The sequence below is a fragment of the Spermophilus citellus genome (assembly GCF_964194105.1).
Source record: "Spermophilus citellus genome assembly, chromosome: 15".
Lineage (NCBI taxonomy): Eukaryota > Metazoa > Chordata > Mammalia > Rodentia > Sciuridae > Spermophilus > Spermophilus citellus.
In genome coordinates this window covers 67,467,460-67,486,708 of record NC_138195.1, presented here as the reverse complement: position 1 = coordinate 67,486,708, position 19,249 = coordinate 67,467,460, and the positions used below count along the sequence as shown (strand labels likewise).

The window sequence follows — 19,249 nt, the reverse complement described above, 5'->3', positions numbered from 1 at the left end:
TTCAACCCCCACTACCAGTAAGTAAATAAACAACCACACTGACAGTATCAAACTTAGTATGTAATGGTGCTACTTAGTATAGTATAGCATGGCTAAAGAGGCCAGAGTGCCAGGGTTCCAATGTATGCTCCATCACTGATCAGGGAGGAGATCTTGGAAACCTTATTTAACCTCTCTGGGGCTCATGTTCCTCATACAAAAATGAGAAGGGCTGGGCATGGTGCACAGCCTATAATCCCAGCCACTCAGGAGGCTGAGGCAGAAGGATCATAAACTCGAGGCCAGCCTCAGCAACTTAGCAAAGCCCTAAGCAATTTAGCAAGACCCTGTCCCAAAATAAAAAATAAAAAGGGCTAGGGATGTGGCTCAGTGGTTAAGCATCCTGGGGTTCAACCCCTAATGCCAAAAAAAAAAAGAGAGAGAGAGAGAGAGAGAGAGAGAAGAATATTAGCACCTACTTCAATAGTATTACTAAGAGAATACATGAATACATGTAAAATACCCCAAGCAGTGCCAGCCACACAGTAGGGCTACATTAGGTGATATGTAAAACTTACACCCCCATCTGAACCACTACCTTCCTAACCACAACAAAGAAAGCTCTATGCCCAAGTTTTAAGAACAGCTCACTGGGGAAGGTGATATAGCTCACTGGTGGAGTGCTTGTCTGGCATGCCTGAGGCCCTGGGTTCCATTCCCAGTCCATGGCCTACCCTATTCTGGTTTCTGATCCAGGGGAGGTTGAACTTTTTCAAAGAGCGGACCTTTGAAGAATTTAGTAAAAAGTTCGAATTTACCCAACTCTATGGACATTGTGTGGTTATCACTGTCACTCCTCCAACTTGCTCTGAATAAAAACCCTTTAACATTTGGAAAAGGAGAAAGTTCTATGCTTTTTATTTAAAGCCCTATGACCCCTTCCAGAAAACCAAGAACTACCTTACCTGTCCAGCTCTTTGCCCTGCTCCAGAGATACTTCTTCTCTTCAGTGAGCAGGGCCCACCCTGCCAGCTGCTGTGTCAATGCCAGGATCTTACAGGTGACGGTCCTTTTGACTGGGAAACCATCTGGAGAGCCTTGGCTTCATTTTTCCAACAATGTAAAGGAATGTTCAAGTTTACCAGTGCCCATGTTTCTGGCTGGTCAGAGGCAGCTAACTCCTTCCTCACTGCCCTGGGCATCCTCCTGCCAACAAATTCTCTGGAGGGGGCTTCCTAAATCTTCCATGGGAATAAATGAGAATTGGGTCAGCACAGGACTGCCTGGAATCTTAAGGTGACAATGCTGGCCCAAGCCCAGAAGTAGTTAATACAGTGAACTAAATTTCGGTACTGGGGCTTCTTGTGCTAGGGGACTTCTCAGAGTCGTTGCTACAAGTTAATAAACATTGTAAAACTCCAACAAGGGGAGAGGACACCTCTAACAAACCCATTTGACCTCAAAACCCTCTTTAAGAGGTAGCTCCTGATCCAGGCTTCCCGGGACACCTACTGCTTCAGCGTGAACAGCGCTGGGCCGCCTGTGGGGAGACCAGATTCTAATATTAAATTGGCTGTTCCTAAGAGCTGGCTCTGGGTCTCAACCTGTAAAAAGCAGGGGTGGGCCTCACTCTAACATTCCTGATGGTCTGGTGGGATCCATAATGCAAACATTGAGCGGTGGGCTGAGCAGAAGCCTCAAGAGAATTGTGTCACTGCGAGGCCAAGGAGGTTAGTGTGCTTGGGGCCTGGCCTGCTTGAATCCGGAGCACAAAAGAGGAGAAGGCAGAGCCAAGAGAAGCTTCAGAGGTGTAAGGGTACAGTCCACTGGCCTTTCCTATCCATCCCTGCCTCTTCAGACTGGCCCCAGGACATAGAAGCACCGAGGGGTGGGCAGGGAGGGGCTGGGGCAGATTTCCGCACAATCCCAAACGAAAACCAAACTCCTCTCTGGACCCGCTGAGGCCTGTCCCCAGCTCCACCCGCGCTGCCAGCAAGCCTTTTACAACACCCAAGGCTAAAAGAAGGGTTTGGGAAGGGGGTGCTCTTCTGACCACTGGGCGGGAGGGAGGGGGCAGTGGTGCAGCCCAAAGACTGGTTCCAATTTAGGAGCCTCCCCCGGATCTACGCGGCGCCTGTCTACGTCTTGCTCTCCGCAGGGAAGGGGACGAGGAACATCTAAGTTTCGCCTCGGGGCGGCCCATTTGAGGGTATGCATCCGGTCCTGGTGTCGCAGCGCTGGTCCCTGGAGTCCGAGGGCGCGTGTGGCACTGCTTTCCGGACTCTGGGCTGCGGCGCTGCTGTCGAACTGGAACTGCATGTTTGGGGTCCGGGGCGCGGGCGGCGGTGGAAATGCAGGGCAAGGGAGGTTGCCAGGGTGCATCCGCGCTGGGCGGCGACGGTGACGGCGGGAAAGACCCCGGAGGGTCCCCCGCGCCAATTCCGGCCGCGGAGAGCGCGGGCAGCCTCACACCACCTCCTGCTTGCCCTGGTAGCGACGGCAGCAGCCGTAGAGCGCCGAGAGCAGGTAGAGGCCCAGGCAGAGGCCGCCGCAGACGGCAGCCGCTAGGAAGGCATGGTATGCGCAGGGCAGTGGGTAATCTTTGAGGTTGCAGTAGCTGTGGCGCTGCGTCTGGTCGATCATGATGCCCGTCGCGGCGCCGTAGAGTGCGGCCGCCAGCAGATCATGAGCCACGTTGACCACCAGCCAGCGCGAGCCTAGCACCGGGACCACCTCGTGCTTGCCTAGGAGCGTAAGGAAGTAGAGGGCCAGGGTCAGCAGCCAGAAGAGCACCGACACGAAGAGCGCGAAGTGCACCGGGCCCTGGTACTTGCTAGTGGCGATGGTGATCCAGAAGGCGGCGCCGGCCAGCAGCTGCAGCAGCCGCAGCACGCCTAGCGGGCCGCGCAAAAAAGGCCGCTGCAGGCTCACCGCTCCGCGGGCAGCGCGCGCCTGGGGCGGCGGCTGGCGCGGGGGCGGCGGGAGCATGGCCCCCGGGCGCGGCGGCGGTTGCGGCGGCGCTCCGAGCAGCGGAATGGCGGCGCCTTGCTCGCAGAGGTGGCCCAGCCGAGGTGGCCGCTGCGCCCGCCGCGGCCTCCGCGCCTGGCTCCTCTCTGCTTCTCCTCTTTACCCCACCCTTCCTCCCCGGTCTACTCCCTCAAGCCCTCCTCTCTCTCTCTCCCTCTCTCCACCTCCTACCCGCCCTTTCCCCTTCCCTTCGATGGTCTCCACCCCCACTCGCTCCTCCCGGCTTCCTGCCATCTCTCTTTCCGTCTGGCTCTCCACCCTGGCGCCCCCCTTTCCCCTCCGCGCCAGTCTCCCGGCTCAGATTCCTGCATCCCCGGGACAGGGCGGAGCGCCCGGCACCCTCTAGCTCGTCTCACCCCTTCCGCCCTGCCCTCCCGCGCTACTGGGCCAAGTTCGCCACATCTGGGGCCGCCCCTACCCGTTCTGCCTCGGGGCTCCGGCCCAGCCTCCAAAGGGAAGGCTGTTTAGCAAGATTCTCCCAGCCTCTGGGTAGGCCACTTTCACCCTTTCTCCTGTCGTAGACCCCACTGAGACCTCCTGGCCCTGCATAGGCGCCGAAGAGCCGTGTTGGAACTCAACGTTCTTACCTGAACGTATCCTACCCCTGCCCACTGCAAAGTCGTCCTGTCCAAAGCTGGGCTCGGGCTGTTTCTCCATAGAGTTCACAGAAGGGAACCATCTTCCTCCAGATGCCCCACTACACACCACCCGCAAAGCACAAAGCATGTAACCCTGCTCCCTTTCATCCAACCGCTCCTTGGCCATCTTGTCTGGAATCAAAATATACCACCCAGCATTACCCAGACATAAACTCAGGTCCAAGAGACAACACAGGCCTTGTGTGTAACTACTCCTCCAAACTGCCTGTAACGGGGCCCTATGAGGCTGTGCGTTATTGTTACTGCTGTGCTAATGTTTTACCTGAGTTTTCATTTAAAACTGGAAACACTCCAAGAGATATAAACAACTATTTCTCTCAGTTTACTGATAGCAAAACAAAGCCTGGAGGGGTTCACACCAAGACATTGGTGATTACTGCTGGTCTCTCCCACTTCAGACCAACCTTTGGGCTATTAAGCAACTTTCTAAAACAGACCTTGTTCATTACACTGCTTTCCACATTAACCACAGCATAGAGTTGTATCTCTATGGAGCATTTCACAATCTGTCCCCAGTCAACTTCCAACTTCCTGATTTTTCTCTTCCTTCCCATACCCATGCTCCAACCTAGAATGTTGACCCCACCAGTTCTCTTATTTCCCAAACTTAGAATGCTCTTCATTCCCAGAGCTCACTTGGAAAACTCCTACTTATCCTTCAATGCCCATGTTAAATGCTGCCAGCTTTGGGTTTAACCTCCCAGGCTATTGATTACTTGCTCTTCTACCTCCTTTTGGACCATCCCTCCACCGTAGTATTGAGTCTGCTACATCATAAGCATTGGTTATCATGTCTTATTCATCTCTGCCTGGTCCTGGCATAGAGGAGAGACTCCAGTAAATACACGTGGAGTCCACGGCTGAATGACTGCAGGAACAGCAGTGAAACTGAAAAGGCCCCTCTTACCCTGGGAACCATGCCTACATCAGACGTCCAGCTGATCCTATACTGCAGAACTAGTCCTTTATATCCTGGTCCTGAGATGAATCCAATGCCCTCTGGCCTGGCTGAGCAGTTCCCTCTTCCAGCAGCCTGGATCCTTTCTAGGGGAAAAAAAAATCGCTTCTCAGGGGGCTAATGCCTGTCATTACCGACTCAGCCTACTCATGTAGGAATGTGAGAAAGCTCTGCATGCGTATCTTAAATGAACAAATGGTGACATTTAACATCCATATCTATGTAAGCCAGCATGGCGATGTGGCTCAGGGTACAGACCCCGGCGTCAGACTACTTGGCTATGTATCATTGCTTCAATATTCTCAAGTGCAGGAACATGGAGGTGTGGGGGGGGTGCTGCTTAACCTCTTTGTGCCTTTCCTTATCTGTTTCATTTTTTGTCTCAACTAGTAGATATTAAACACTTATTCAGTGCTGGGCCCTGTTTAAGAGGCTGAGGATACAGAATATATGTGTGATTTTTTTATCAATTGAATGTTTACTGCATATGCTCGGTACCATGACAAGCATTTTATTTTCATGGTTCAATTTGATCCTTACATCAGCCCTTTAAAATGGTTGTTATTAGCTCTCAATTGCTGATGGGGAAAGCAGGACTTAGGGGGCTGAAGAAGTTCAGAGTTGGGGGTGACAGTTGAAGCAGGAGCTTAGGTAGAGCTGATTCCATGTCCACATTCCAAGTACTTTTACATACTTCCCACACTGTTTTCTCAGCTATTCTCACAGAGACCCAGAGAATGTTTAGTGATTTGCCCAAAGGAACGTGACTTGTAAGTGGCAGTGTTGGAACTCAAACCTAGGTCTTCCAACTCAATTTTAGGGTTTCTCCCTCAGCATGCCTTAACATCCATAAGAAGGACATCCTCAGTGCTCTCTGAACGCCCATCCTAACCTAGTCTGAGGCTCAGATGGGCAAATAGCAACTGAATCTGGGTGCTGGATTTCTCTGAGCAGAAGGACAAGGGGGGAACAGGGGGCCAAAAAGGAGGGAAGAGGGAATACCTTTCTAAAAAAGGCATCTGGAGCTGTGCAAGTCAGGGCGCCACCTGGTGGGCATAAACTTTCAGCCTCAGGAGTCAAATCCGGCTCCTTACAAGGAAGAACCCTGCAGTGGCTTTAGGGTGATATTTTTAGCCTTTCTAATCCTGAAAACATTCCAAGAGGCAGTGGAGCAGACTCTCTGGAAAAGCATAACCATGAAGAAGGATCTTGATTCCATCCAGCTTAACAAATCTGGTCTAAGCACCTGCTAGATGCAGACCCCTGGATGTGGAATGCAGGAACAAAGAGGACTGACTATGCCTGCCTACAAGTGTTGGTACTTTGCTGGAAGCAGAGGGACTGTTGTGGACACAAAAATGACATAGATGAGGATTATAAGGAAAATACAAAAGGGAATGAGAGAGAACTATGAGGGGAGACCTGGGGACTCTTCAAGTATAAGGTCATTGGAGGTAAGACAGGTTGTGGGCAAGTACTTGTGGGAGATAGCATTGTTGAAAGTGGCAATCCCCATGGGTCTTGAGTTCCATCTGTTAGTTCTGGGGATGCCAAGAATGCAAGGCCATGATTTCTGCTCAATCATTCCTTAGGGTTGTGTTTGCAACCTTGAGAGATGAGGGAATGTCTTCCCCCAAAAGAGCTTACATCAGGAATGGTGATGTTGGAAGCCATGGGGGTTCCCCAAATTCAGTACTTCTCAGTCAAGTCCCAATGCATGTGTGATGTCCATCTGGGCCTCTCTATGTTGCCTTGTGAAGGCTGAGGACAAGGGAAAAGAAATAATTATGATGCTCTTATTGTTTTGCCTCTGAGTCAGGAGTCTCATGTCTATGAAATAGCACCAGACCAGCTTATTTGTCAGTGGGGTGAAATCGAAGACCCTGACAGGTGTTCTAGGCAGAGGAAACCTTGCAAGCAAAAGCAGAGCCCAGACTGCTCAAGGGACAAGATGTAGTATTGCTTAATTTATTCTCTAAAGCCCCGGTGCAATGATTCTAATATGGCCAGAAAGGAAGGCAAGCAATTGACAGTAAGGAGGAGCGTGTTGCCCATCCTGAGATCTGATGATTAGCACTTGCTAATCAGAGTGACATTCTGTTCTGTCTTTAGTCTCTGGGTTGCTGTAAAAAGTATTGCATTTATGGATTCAACACACATTTGTTTAATACTTATTATGTGTCAGGCCCCAGGCTGGTACTTGCCACAAGTCAGCTAATAGTAGAGGAAAAATATGTACCAATAAAGCAGAATCCTGCCTTGACTCTTAAAACTTAATTACCAGATAAACATTCCCTGGACAGGTGTTGAGGCACACCTGTAATCCCAGTGATTTGAGAGCTGAGGCAGGAGATTTGCGAGTTAGAGATCAATCTGGGCAATTTAGTGAGACCCTATCTCAAATAAAAATTTAAAATGGCTGGGGATGTAGCTCAATGGTAGAGCACCCTTGGGTTCCATGCCCAGTAGTAGGAAAAAAAAAAGATGTAATATGGAACTTTCTCCCAACATTGATTTTCTTTTTCTGCTGCCAAGAAATCTCCCTTGAATCTAGACAGAGTGGAACATTGTTGCCATGATTCAAATAGATCAAGGGTCACAGAAGCCACTAGAGATGCAAGAGAACCTTGGCCCAAGTAGCCAAGAGCATGGCATTCAGGGACCAAAAGAAGCAGCAGGAATCTTCAGTGGAACTGCACCACTTTGCCAGGCTCACCTCCCTATGGTGGCCTTCTCCCTCCCTGCACTGCTTGGCCCCTGTTGGAGAAGCAGTTCTAGATGGGCAGGTTTATACTCTAAGGCCTAGCTGCCACGTCCCCCACTCCACTTCCCACCAAAGCTGGGCCTTTGGAAACCTTTTCCTGGAATTTAGCTAAACCTTTTCCTGGAAACTTTTCCCTGGAATTTAGTTCCCCAGAGGAACTAGTTTTGCTAAAGCAGCCAAAGCCAGTGCATAAGGCAAATCTGTGGGGAGTAGAAGTTCTAAACAGAGGAAGCTAGTGTGAAAAGAACGATGTATTCATCAGTGTTCTCTAGAGAAACCGAGCCAGAGGATGGAGGGAGAGGGAAGGGGAGAAGGAGGAAAAGACAGAGATCATAAGAAATCAGCTCACACAATTATGGAGACTAATAAGCCCCAAGATCTGCAGTGGGCAAGCTGGAGCCCCAGGAGAGCCAATAGTATATAGTTACTGTCCAAAGGTTGGCTGTCCCTAGACCCAGGAACCACCAAAGTTCCTTTGAGTCTAAAGATGGGAAAAACCCCTCATCCTAGCCTGAAGGCAGTCAGGCAGGAGAAGTCACCCCTGCTCATAGGCAGAGCATCCCTTTTGATCTACCAGGACTTCAGCAGATTGCCTGAGACCCACCCACACTGGGGAAGGCCATCTGCTTGACTCAGGCTACCAATTCATATGTTCATCTCATCCAACATCTGCCATCTTAGTCCATTTTTTTGTTGCTATAACAGAACTCTTGAGAATGGGTAATTTATAAAGGAAGGAGATTTATTTTGGTTCACAGTTCTGGAGGCTGGGACGTCCAAGATTGAGTGACTACATCTGGTGAAGGCCTTTTCCTGCTTCAATTCATGGAAGAAAAACAGAAGTGGAGCAGATGCATGTGAAAGAGGTGCAACATGGGGACACCCTTGCTTTATAACAACCCGATCTCCCAGGAGCTAATCTCGTATTTTGGATGAGAGCTCACTCCGTGGGACAGGCAGAAAACCCACTTAGCGACCAGATCACCAAGCAGAGGACATCTCTCAACACCACATCATGGTGCCCAGTGGTGATTCCAACATCAGCTTCGAAGGAGAATGATCATATTCAAATCATAGCACCAAGGATAATGTTAGATCAAATACCTGGGCACCTGTGGCTTGGTCAAACTGATACCAGATGTGGTGATGCCTGCCTGTAATCCCAGGGACTCTGAGGCAGGAGGATTGCAAGTTTGATGTCAGCCTCTGTGATTTAGTCTCAAAAAAATACAGAGTGGCACATGCCTGTAATCCCAGAGGATCGGGAGGCTAAAATAGGAGGATCGTGAGTTGAAAGCCAGTCTCAGTAATGGTGAGGCGCTAAGCAATTCAGTGAGACCCTGTCTCTAAATAAAATGCAAAATAGGGCTGGGGATGTGGCTCAGTGGTTGAGTGCCCCTGTGTTCAATACCCAGAACAGGAAAAAAAAAAAATATATATATATATATATATGTATACACACACACACACACACACACACACATAAAGGGCTAGGAATGTAACTCAGTGGTACAGCACCCCTGGGTTTGATCCTCAGTACCACACACACACATATACACATGCACAAACACAAATACATTAACTTTCACAGACAAAGAGTTGGACGACAGACAGTTACCCATGATTTACTGTAGGTCACTGAGCTGAACTTCATTTCTGTGAGCACAGAGTAGCTTTACCTATTCTCTCTGGCTACTTTTGTACTTGAGCTAACTTACACATTACTATACCTTACCTTACGACTATTCTGTGGGTAAGCAAGTAGGCCTGAATCCTAGCTCTACACAGTAGTGGTTTTAAAATTCTTTGGCTCTCCTCACATCAAGATGTTAGGTCTTTGTACCCTTCCAGTGAATCTGGGCGGGCTTATGACTCAGTTTTAACCAGTGGGACAGCAGGAGCAACACTGAGGACTTCCAACCTATGTCAAAAAGGCAAAGCAGTTGCCTTGTTTGCAATTTAGCAAGACCCTGTCTCAAAATAAAAAAACAAAAACATGTTAGCTCTGAACCATCATGGAAGAAGTCTCACTACCCTGAGGCCACCATGGTCCAGGTCACACCAAGAAGCCACTGATGGGACGCACCAGGATGTGGTTGCCCAGGGACTTTGAACATGTCGGGGATCGCCCTCAGCAGACTCGCCCAGGAAAGAAAAGCTTGGAGGAGGGACCATCCCTTTTGCTTGTGGTTGTCCCAAGTAAGAACCTAGACAGCACGATGAACCTGATGAATTGGGAATGTGCCATCCCAGGAAAGAAGGGGACTCGTGGGAAGGAGGCTTGTTCAAGCTGTGGATGCTCTTCAAAGATGATCATCCATCCTCACCACCGAAATGTAAATTTGAGCCACCACGATTTCACCTGAATGTGTGTCCTTCTGGTACGGAGTGTCTGTCCATCCTGGAAGAGGACAAGGACTGGAGGCCAGCCATCACGATCAAGCAGATCGTATTAGGAATACAGGAACTTCTAAATGAAACCAAATATGCAAGACCCCACTCAAGCAGAGGCCTACATGATTTACTGTGTAAAAACAGAGTGGAATATGAGAAAAGGGTTCAAGCAAGAAGTTTGCACCTTCGTAGACAGCAACCCTGTGGCACTGCAAAAGTGGCACACAGAAATGACAGACAAAGCATAGATTTATTGGAGGAGAAAATACTCTATAAAGCAGAGGAGAGAAGACAGGGACAGAAAGGGAGAGAGGGAGGGAGTGGGGGATGGGGGAGGGAGAGAATGTTGGGGGATTCTTGTCTTATACGTTTAGCTATGTGTGAGGTGTTCCCCTCCTTGTACAGACCTGATTGAAGACCCTGCATCATTTATTCCATTGGCCACTTTATGGTACCTCCTTAAAATACCAAACCTGTGGCAGGAGTTGTCTTAAGCTATAAACCTTCAGTGGTGGGAGTTGTTATGGTAATGGGACTTACCAGTAAACAGGGACATGATGACTCAAATTCCGTCTGGTACCTTTTTCTGTACCTTCCACCATCTTGACATCCTAAACTCCTACCTAACAAAACCTTCAGGACTCAAGATTATTTGGGAAGTTATAAAAAGTTTTGCTAGTATGTTATTGGGTATAATAGAAAGCAGAAGTGGTTATGGTGGTATATACCTGTAATGCCAGCCACTCTGGAGGTGGAAGCAGGATGAGTATAAGATTGAGGTCAGTTTGGGCACCTTAGCAAGACCCTGTCTAAAAATAAAAATTTATTTATTTATTTATTTATTATTATTAATTTATTTTAGTACCAGGAATTTAACCCAGCAGTGCTTAACTGCTGAGACACATCCCCAGCACTTTTTAAAAATTTTTTATTTTGAGACAAGTTCTTGCTAAGTTATTCAGGGCTTCGCTAAGTTGTTGAGGCTGGCTTTGAACTTGTAATCCTCTTCCCTCAGCCTCCCAAGCCTCTAGGATTACAAGCATATATCACTGTGCCTGGCAAAATAAAAATTTTAAAAGGGCTGGGGGTGGCCATCTGCTCAGTAAAGCTTTTTGCATGAACCTTCTATGAATTTTATCTGTTTTGTATTTTAGAAATGTCAGTTGCTGCATTCCTGAACTTTTAATTTGCACTATAGGCTTAGAGACTAACAGTTCCCTTTGAACAGATAAAATTTATAGAAGGTTCATCTAAAAAGCTTTACTAAACAGATGGCCACAGAACTAGAACATTTGATGATTTTACTGGCAATGTTAATGGGACTCCCGATGTTTCTGGACCCAACTTGAACTCTCATCTTAGGCTTTGTATTTTGCTTTCCCAGTTTCACTAATGACACACACATGCCATAAAATAAAAATTCAGAACTTCACATTAGAAAAGCATTCTGAAATGAAAGGCAAGAAAAACACTTGAATATCTTACAAGTATAGTAGCATGCTGCCAGGGTTCTTACTAAACAAACAGAGGTAGTACTATTGTATGTTAGGCCAGTAACTTTTAGGAAGAGTGTTTTTTGGAAACAAAGCAGTAGTCTGTCCCATTAGTTTGATTTACTTTTTCATTTCAATATGTAACTGAAAAGCAAAGCATGGAATTATAAGTATATTGATATAGGGGCCAGGGTAAGTGGTGGAAAAAGATAAAATAAAAAACCTGCTCAAGATAGGAAAAAAAGGGGGGGCTAGGGGTATAGCTCAATGCTTATCTAGTATAGGTGAGGCCCTGGGTTCAATCCCCAGTAGCAAGCAAATAAAAACAAACAAACAAACAAACAAAAGAAGTAGAGTCACTTCTACTTCTACCCTTGATTTTCAGATCCACTGGGGGAATAGTACCAAATAATGACACAAAGCATATACTCCTTTTTTTTTTTTTTTTTGGCAGTACTGGGGATTGAGTTCAGGGGTGTTCTACCACTGAACTACACACACACACACACACACACACACACACACACACATTTATTTATTTTGAGATGATCTTATTAAGTTGCACAGGTTGGCCTTGAACTTGCAATTCACCTGTTTCAGCCTCCGGAATCACTGGGATGACAGGTCTGCGCCACTGTGTCCAGCATATACTGCGTCTGTAAGAAAAGACCTCATCCTTTCAGGGTCTTGTCTCTCAAACAGCACTGCAACTGAGTCTTCAGTAAGCCATTCCACCTTTTAGTTAGTTTGGCTACTTTTAGGTGATGGATATTAATTGCATGACTGTGAACCCATTGCTGTGAAATGAGTTCTTTGACCAGAAGTAATGCTATTAGCAACCCCGTGAAGCTGGCTAAACACTGTGTGAGCCCATGGATGGTGGTCCTAGCAGAAGTATCACCAGCAAGGAAAGCAAGTCCAATTTCAGAACATGTGCCTACCACAAGGAGGATAGATCTGTGCCTCATGGAAAAGAGGTGCAATGAAATAAATTTACCACAGATGGCTTGCTGGTCTCCTTGGTGAATAACGCCAAATAGAACCTTGTGTGGATCTCTGCTTTTGGCAGATTAGGTGTACTCAATCTGCCACTCATTAGTGTGTGGGAAGCCAACCCTGAGCTATTTAGCATCTTCATTCAACCTTGAGCCAAGGCTTGGCATTCCAAGTTATTTTGTGGCTCCTCCCACTTAATGGATTATGCAATGCCCATGACCTCAGTCTTCGCTAGGCTAGGGAAATTGCTCTTGTAACTCCAGAATTGGGAGTAACCCACTGGGCCTGGACAGCCCACCTCCTACCTTATTTGGCAAAAGAACATTCTGTAGAAAACCTTTGATGTTTCCCCCATATAAATAAACACAACTTGGGCTCTCACTCTCTCTTCCCAGTGTGGAAGGATTGTGAATGAAAAAAAAAGAAAAAAAGAAGAAAAAAAAAAGAAAGCAATGGAAAGTTACTTAACATTTGCAAACAGGTTCTCTACGTAATATTTATTTTTACTCATTTAAGAACATAAGTATTGGACCGGGCACACAGTGGCACACGCCCATAATCCCAGTGGCTTGGGAGGCTGAGGCAGGACGATCAGCAATGGCAAGGGGCTAAACAACTCAGTGAGACCCCTAAGGTCAAAGAGCTGTCCCACCCCCACTTTCTGAAATTAATTTCTGTTTTAGTATGGTTTTTTTCACCACCTTCTTTTCTTAGCTTTATTTCATAGCCAGCTCACTCCACAGAGAGGAAACCCAATTTCCATCACCTGCATGGGACGTGGGCAAGAGTAGTGGTCAGTTTTAGTGAGGAAAATTCCAAATAGTTAAATCCATGTGTAGCCTCCATGTCTGCCATGATAAGTCACTTTGTTCACAGGCTCATTGAACAGGATCCTGGGAGGATAGAGAAAGAGGCTGACTGTTAATGCCATCAATTCTTCTGCCTTCTTTCATATATAGATCTTTACCATCTTGACATTCCATAAAACATCATACTGGTCTATTACGTTGACAGTATTAGGCTAAGTTGGTCTGATAATCAGGAAATAGCAAGAACTTTAGATGCCTTAGTAAAACTTACATGATCTGGAGAGTAGGAGATAAGCCCTACAGAAATTGAGAGACTGTGGGCTGGGGATACAACTCAGTTGACAGAGTGCTTGCCTCACATGCACAAGGCCCTGGGTTCAATCTCCAGCACCACCAAAAAACGTTGAGGGACTGGATGCTTTAGTGAAGTTCTGGAGCATTCAATTAACTTGAACCATATTCAGATAGGCCTTCAATGGTGAAAGAGACCTACATCTCATGCTCTGCCAAGACTGTCAGTTTTTAATCAGTTCCAAATTAAGACAAGGCTCTGCAATAAGTTCAGACTGCAGTATAAGCCATTGTTCAACTAAAGGCTTATGATCCAGCAGATCCAAAGATACTTAGTGTTTATGGCAAGTAGGGATTGCTTACCTACAGGCCACACCCCCCTTCAATTAGACCAAGTTTGTTCAGGTATAAGATACAATGTGCTCAGAAAAGAAGAATCATGATTGGTTCAGATAATCATGGCACTTTGACTCCCCTGATCTCATTACAGCCAATGAAATGTGAAGATAAATTTAATGGGCAGCTTTGGGGAAAGAATGTCCTTATTGCTTAAAACTGACTCATGGACACTTTTAATAGAATGATAATACAAATCACAGACTAGGAGATAAGATTTGCAAAAAATAAAACACTGATATCCAAAATATATAAAGAACTCTTACCAGGCATGGTGGTGCCTGTAATCCCAGCAGCTCCAGAAGCTGAAGCAGGAGGATCACAAGTTTAAAGCTAGCCTCAGCAACTTAACAAGGCCCTCAAAATAAAAAAAAAATAAAAAGGGATGGGGATGTTGCTCAGTGGTTAAGTGCCTTGGGTCCAATCCCTGGTACAGAAAAAAAGAAAAAGAAACTCAACAATAAGTAAATAAGAAACCCAATTAATAAACCAAAGATACACATACAGCAAATAAAGCATATAAAAAGATGCTCAATGTTTCATGTCATCAGAGAATTACAAATTAAAGCAATGATGTGATACCACTGTTCACTCATTAGGATGGGAAAAATCCAAAACATTCACAACACCAAATTGCAAGGATACAGAGCAACAGGAACTCTAATTCATTGCTGGTAGGGAAGCAAAGTTGTACAGTCACTTCAGAAGACAGTTTTGCATTTTTCTTATAAAATAAACATACTGTTACTATACAATGATTCAATAACTGTGCTCCATCATATAGTTACCCAAATGAGTTGAAAACTTATGGCCACAAAAACTCCTGACAAATGATGTTTAGAGCAACTTTTTGCTTTTTTCATACTAAAACCTGTCCTTGATTGACCTTGGCTGGATAAATGGGTAAATAAATTTGTATACTCATACAATATTATTCAGTGCTAAAAGGAAATTAGCTATCAAATCACAACAAGACATGGAAGAATTCTAAATGCATATTACTTAGTGAAAACATAGCCAACTGAAAAGGCTGTTTTGTATGATTCCAAATGACACTCTGGAAAAAGGATATGCTATTAGCCAGCTTTTCATTGTGTGACAAAATATCTAGTAAAGTCAACTCAGAGGAGAAAATACTTATTTTGGCTCATGGTTTCAGTCTATGATAACTTGGATCCATTATCTCTGGGCCTGTGGTGAGGCAGATTATCATGGTGTGCAGCGCGTGGTAGAGCAAAGCTGCTCATCTCATGACAGCCCCAGTGACCAACTTCCTCAAAACACGCTCTAGCTCCTAAAGTTTCTACCACTCCCCCAATAATCCACAAAGTTATGAATCCATCAACAGATTGATGCGTTGATGAAGTCAGAACCCTCATAATCCAACAATCTCCCAAAGGACCCCTCTGAGATCCACATCTCTCTGCACTGGGATCCACATCCTCCAACAGGTGAACTTTGGGGAGACGTTTCAGATGCAAACCATAATAAGGCAAAACTATAGCGAAAGTAAAATAATTCATGGGATGCCAGGGGTTAGGAGGGAAGGAGATGAATAAGCACATCAGAGGATTTTAGAGCAGTGAAATAATTCTGTATAAAACTATAATGGTAGAGGGCTGGGGTTGTGGCTCAGTCATGGAGTGCTTGCCTAGCATGTGTGAGGCACTGGGTTCTATCCTCAGTACCACATAAAAATAAATAAATAAATAAATAAATAAAGGTATGTGTCCATCTACAACTAAAAAAAAATTTTAAATATTTAAAATTTAAAAACTCTAATGGTAGATACATATCACTAGACATTTGTCAAAACTCATAGATTGTACAACACCAAGAGCAAACTCTATAAACTAAGGAATTTGGTTAATAATGATGTGCCAATGTAGATTCATTGATGGCAACAAATGTACATGCTATAGTTTGGATGTGAAATGCCTTCCAAAAGGCCCATATGCTAATGGCTTGGTCCCCAGCCTATGATGCTACTAAGGAGGTGGTGGAACCTTTAGGAGGTAGGGCCTAATGAAACTGGGGGCATGCCTTTGATGGGATACTGAGATCCTAGCCCCTTTTTATCCCCCTTACAGTTTCAGAGGTTCAGTACAAAGCCAAACCTCAAAGCTCTGAGCCAGAGATGAGGCAGAACATCATGGCAAAAGGGCATGGTGAGGAAAGCTGCTCAGTTAATAGCATCCCAGGAATCAAAGAGAGACAGAGACAGAGAGAAAAAGAAAGCTCTGCTCACCAGAGACAAAATACAAATCCCAAAGGCATGGCACCAGTACCTACTTCCTCTAGCTAGACCTGGCTGGCCTATAGTTGCCATTCAGTAAATCCATTCAAACAGATTAATCCACTGATTAGGTTACAGCTCTCATAATCTGATTATTTCATCACTGAACATTTTTACAGTCTCACGTATAAAGTTTTGGGGGAACACTACATACCCAAATCATAACATTCTGTCCCTGATCCCCAAAATCTCATGCCCACCTCAGTACAAAATACATTTAGTCCATTTTCAAGGTCCCCATAAACTTAACAGTTCCAGCATTCCCAAAAGTCCAAGTCCAAAATCTCATCTGAGACCCAAGGCAAACTTTTAGCTATGAGCTCTATAAAGATCAAAAGCAAGCCAGGCATAGTAGCACACACCTGTAATCCCAGTGGCTCTGAAGGCTGAGGCAGGAGGATCACGAGTTCAAAGCCAGCCTCAGCAATGGCAAGACCCTGTCTCTAAATAAAATACAAAACAAGGCTGGGGAGGTGGCTCGGTGGCTGAGTGCCCCTGGGTTCAATCCCTGGTACCAAAAAAAAAAAAAAAAAAGGAGAAAAAACAAGTTACAGTGCCAGGCACGGTGGTATGTGCCTGTAATCCCAGCAGCTTGGGAGGCTGACACAGGAGGATCATGAGTTCAAAGCCAGACTCTGCAAAATAGAGGTGCTAAGCAACTCAGTGAGACCCTGTCTCTAAATAAAATACCAAAAAGTGTTGGGGATGTGGCTCAGTGGTTGAGTGCCCCTGGGTTCAATTCCTGGTACCAAAACCAAAACAAACAAACAAACAAAAACTACTTACATATATGCTATATATGATGGCACAAAGTAAACATTTCTTTTCCAAAATGGAGCAACAGGAGCATGGCTAGAAGGGATTCGACCAAAGCAAAACTAAAATCCAGCAGGGCAAAAAGTTCTGAACATGGTATCATAATGTTCTCTCAAAGGGCTCATTTAGCTCTGCCCCTATGACCTTCCTAGTTGCAGCCAACATGACCTCTCTTAATCTAAGGGTTCTCCATGCAGCTTTGGCTTTCCTCTCACATCTCCATCTATCTCCCTCTCAGGGGATGCATGCAGGGATTCTGATCCTGCCACACTTTGCCTGGTCTCCCAGACCTTCCTTTGAAATCTTGAAGCCTCCATGACTCCCTAACTCCAGCATCCTGCATTCCTGCAGAACTAGCACCATGTGGATGACACCAAGCTCTGCTACCATTGCAATCAGTAGCCAGGTTTCCTGGGACCATGGCTGCAGTGGCCTCTGAGTGCTTGGATGGCTGAAACAAACTTCCCGGACCACCTGGGCAAGCAGGTGCCCCCATGGTCTCTTCTCAAAGGAATTTTTATTTTTGCCAATTTCTGAGATACCCTTAAGCCAGTTTTCTTAATGTTTCTGTGTAAAGTACTTACATTTCTGTATTAGCTGTAATCTTTTCAACAATCACAGCTTCCTTGACCCAGATTTACATGCACTTTTCTAGACAGATTGCAAGTTTTTCAAATCTTTCTGTTCTGCTTTCTGCTTCTAATGATCACAGTAAACTTGACTAAAAACTACCAGCAATATCCATACTACTGCCTGAATGCTGTGCTGCCTTGAAATTTTATCAAATTAATTAGTCCATCACCTTTAAATTCAACCTCCAAAAGTCTCAGGACATGAGTAAAAAGTAAGACAACTTCTTTGCCAGAATGTAACACAAATGGCCTCTAGTCCAATTTACAGTCGAGTTCTCCTTCCCCTCTCAAACCTCATGAGCCCATTATACTCTCTCTGCTCTCCTATCAGCATTCTGGTCTTCTGATCTCCTACCAGAATCGGCCACTAAGCTCAGCTTACAACATTCTAAGACTTCTCCAGCCTGCATTTCCAAATTTTTCCAAACTCCTCCCACAAACCAGTTCCAAATATTTCCAAACCACTTGATCAAATTAGTCACAGCAATGACCCCATTTCTTGGTTTCAATTTCTGTTTTAGTCACCTTTGTCACCATGATCAATATACCCAACAAGAACAACTCAGAGGAGGAAAAGCTTATTTTGGCTCAGTTTCAGAGGTTCAGTCCATGATCAGCCAACTCCCTAGCTCTGGGACCAAAGTGAGACAGACCATCATGGCAGAAGGGCATGGCGGAAGAAAGCTGCTCAATTCATGACATCCAGGAAGGAGAGAGAGAGAGAGAGAGAGAGAGAGAGAGAGAGAGAGAGCGCTCTGCTCACCAGAGACAAAATATAAATTCCAAAGGCACATCTCCACTAGCTACTTCCTCCAGCCATACCTGGCTGGCCTACAGTTACTAATCAGGAAATACACTCCAGTGGACTAATCCACTGTGTAGGTTAGATTACAGCTCTCATAATCTAACCATTCTTGCATTGTCTCACACATGAGCTTTGGGGGGACACCACACATTCAAACCATAACAATGGGTATATTATGGGAACTCACTATACTTTTTGCTTAATTTTATTGTGTTCTAAAAAAATACTCTATTAAAAAGAAAAAGTTACCAAGGCTTGGTAGCATATCTGTAATCTCAGCAACTTGGGAAACTAAGGCTGGAGGATCATGAGTTCAAGGTCAGCCTGAGCAACACAGTGAGACCCTGTCTATAAATAAATAGGTAAAATGTAAAAACCCTGAAGTATGGAAAGACATACAGCACTGTTGAATTTTGTTTATAAAATTGCTACAACCAGGGTGGGGCCATTAGGAGAAATATTGCCAGTGTGCTGAGAATCCCCCTGCTTCTGGACCTCTTGTGAGAAAACAAGCTCTTGCTTGACTAAGCCAGTTTAGTTGGTATAACACCTTCTACTTACCTCCTGATCCATTCTCCACGTTTTCCACTCTGTTCTTGCCCTGGAGGGTGATCGGTTTCAACATCAGGGGGTTTCTCTCCTCTCTGGCTTTCAACTGGATCTGACCAAGAAAAACCATCCACAAGAAATGGGAGGGAGAGAAATGAATTAGGAACTGTTTCCTGCCAGGCTCTTGACTGAGGATTCTGGGACTTCTATGTCTTACAGTCAAAGGTATCCTAACAATATATATGTTCTCTAACTTCTAGGTGGCAATTTGCTTATTATTCATTTATTTTCCCCAGATTTATTGAAGCCTAACTAATGAAACTTATGTTAATATTTAAGGTTTACAACATGGTGTTGTTTTGATACTTCATAAATTGTTATGGTT

The 19,249-nt window shown here is 45.4% G+C and overlaps 1 protein-coding gene, 1 long non-coding RNA gene and 1 pseudogene across 3 annotated transcripts; 1 reads left to right on the top strand and 2 right to left on the bottom strand.

Annotated features, from left to right (window-relative positions):
- Positions 1 to 1,778: 1,778 nt before the first annotated feature.
- MARVELD1 (MARVEL domain containing 1) lies at positions 1,779 to 3,240 on the bottom strand. The gene has a single exon (XM_081267945.1). The coding sequence runs from the start codon at positions 2,965 to 2,967 to the stop codon at positions 2,446 to 2,448; it is 522 nt and encodes a 173-aa protein (XP_081124071.1). The 5' UTR covers positions 2,968 to 3,240; the 3' UTR covers positions 1,779 to 2,445.
- A 6,262-nt stretch (positions 3,241 to 9,502) lies between these two features.
- LOC308634418 (SUMO-conjugating enzyme UBC9-B-like) lies at positions 9,503 to 10,192 on the top strand (annotated as a pseudogene). The gene is made up of 2 exons: positions 9,503 to 9,950; positions 10,187 to 10,192. The product of its transcript is annotated as an SUMO-conjugating enzyme UBC9-B-like (transcript).
- Positions 10,193 to 13,049: 2,857 nt separating this feature from the next.
- Positions 13,050 to 18,949, bottom strand: LOC308634532. Its single transcript, XR_014019023.1, has 3 exons — positions 18,877 to 18,949; positions 14,033 to 14,193; positions 13,050 to 13,163 (listed from the first exon to the last, which is right to left on the bottom strand). It is a non-coding gene; the product is annotated as an uncharacterized lncRNA (long non-coding RNA).
- Between the last annotated feature and the right edge of the window lie 300 nt (positions 18,950 to 19,249).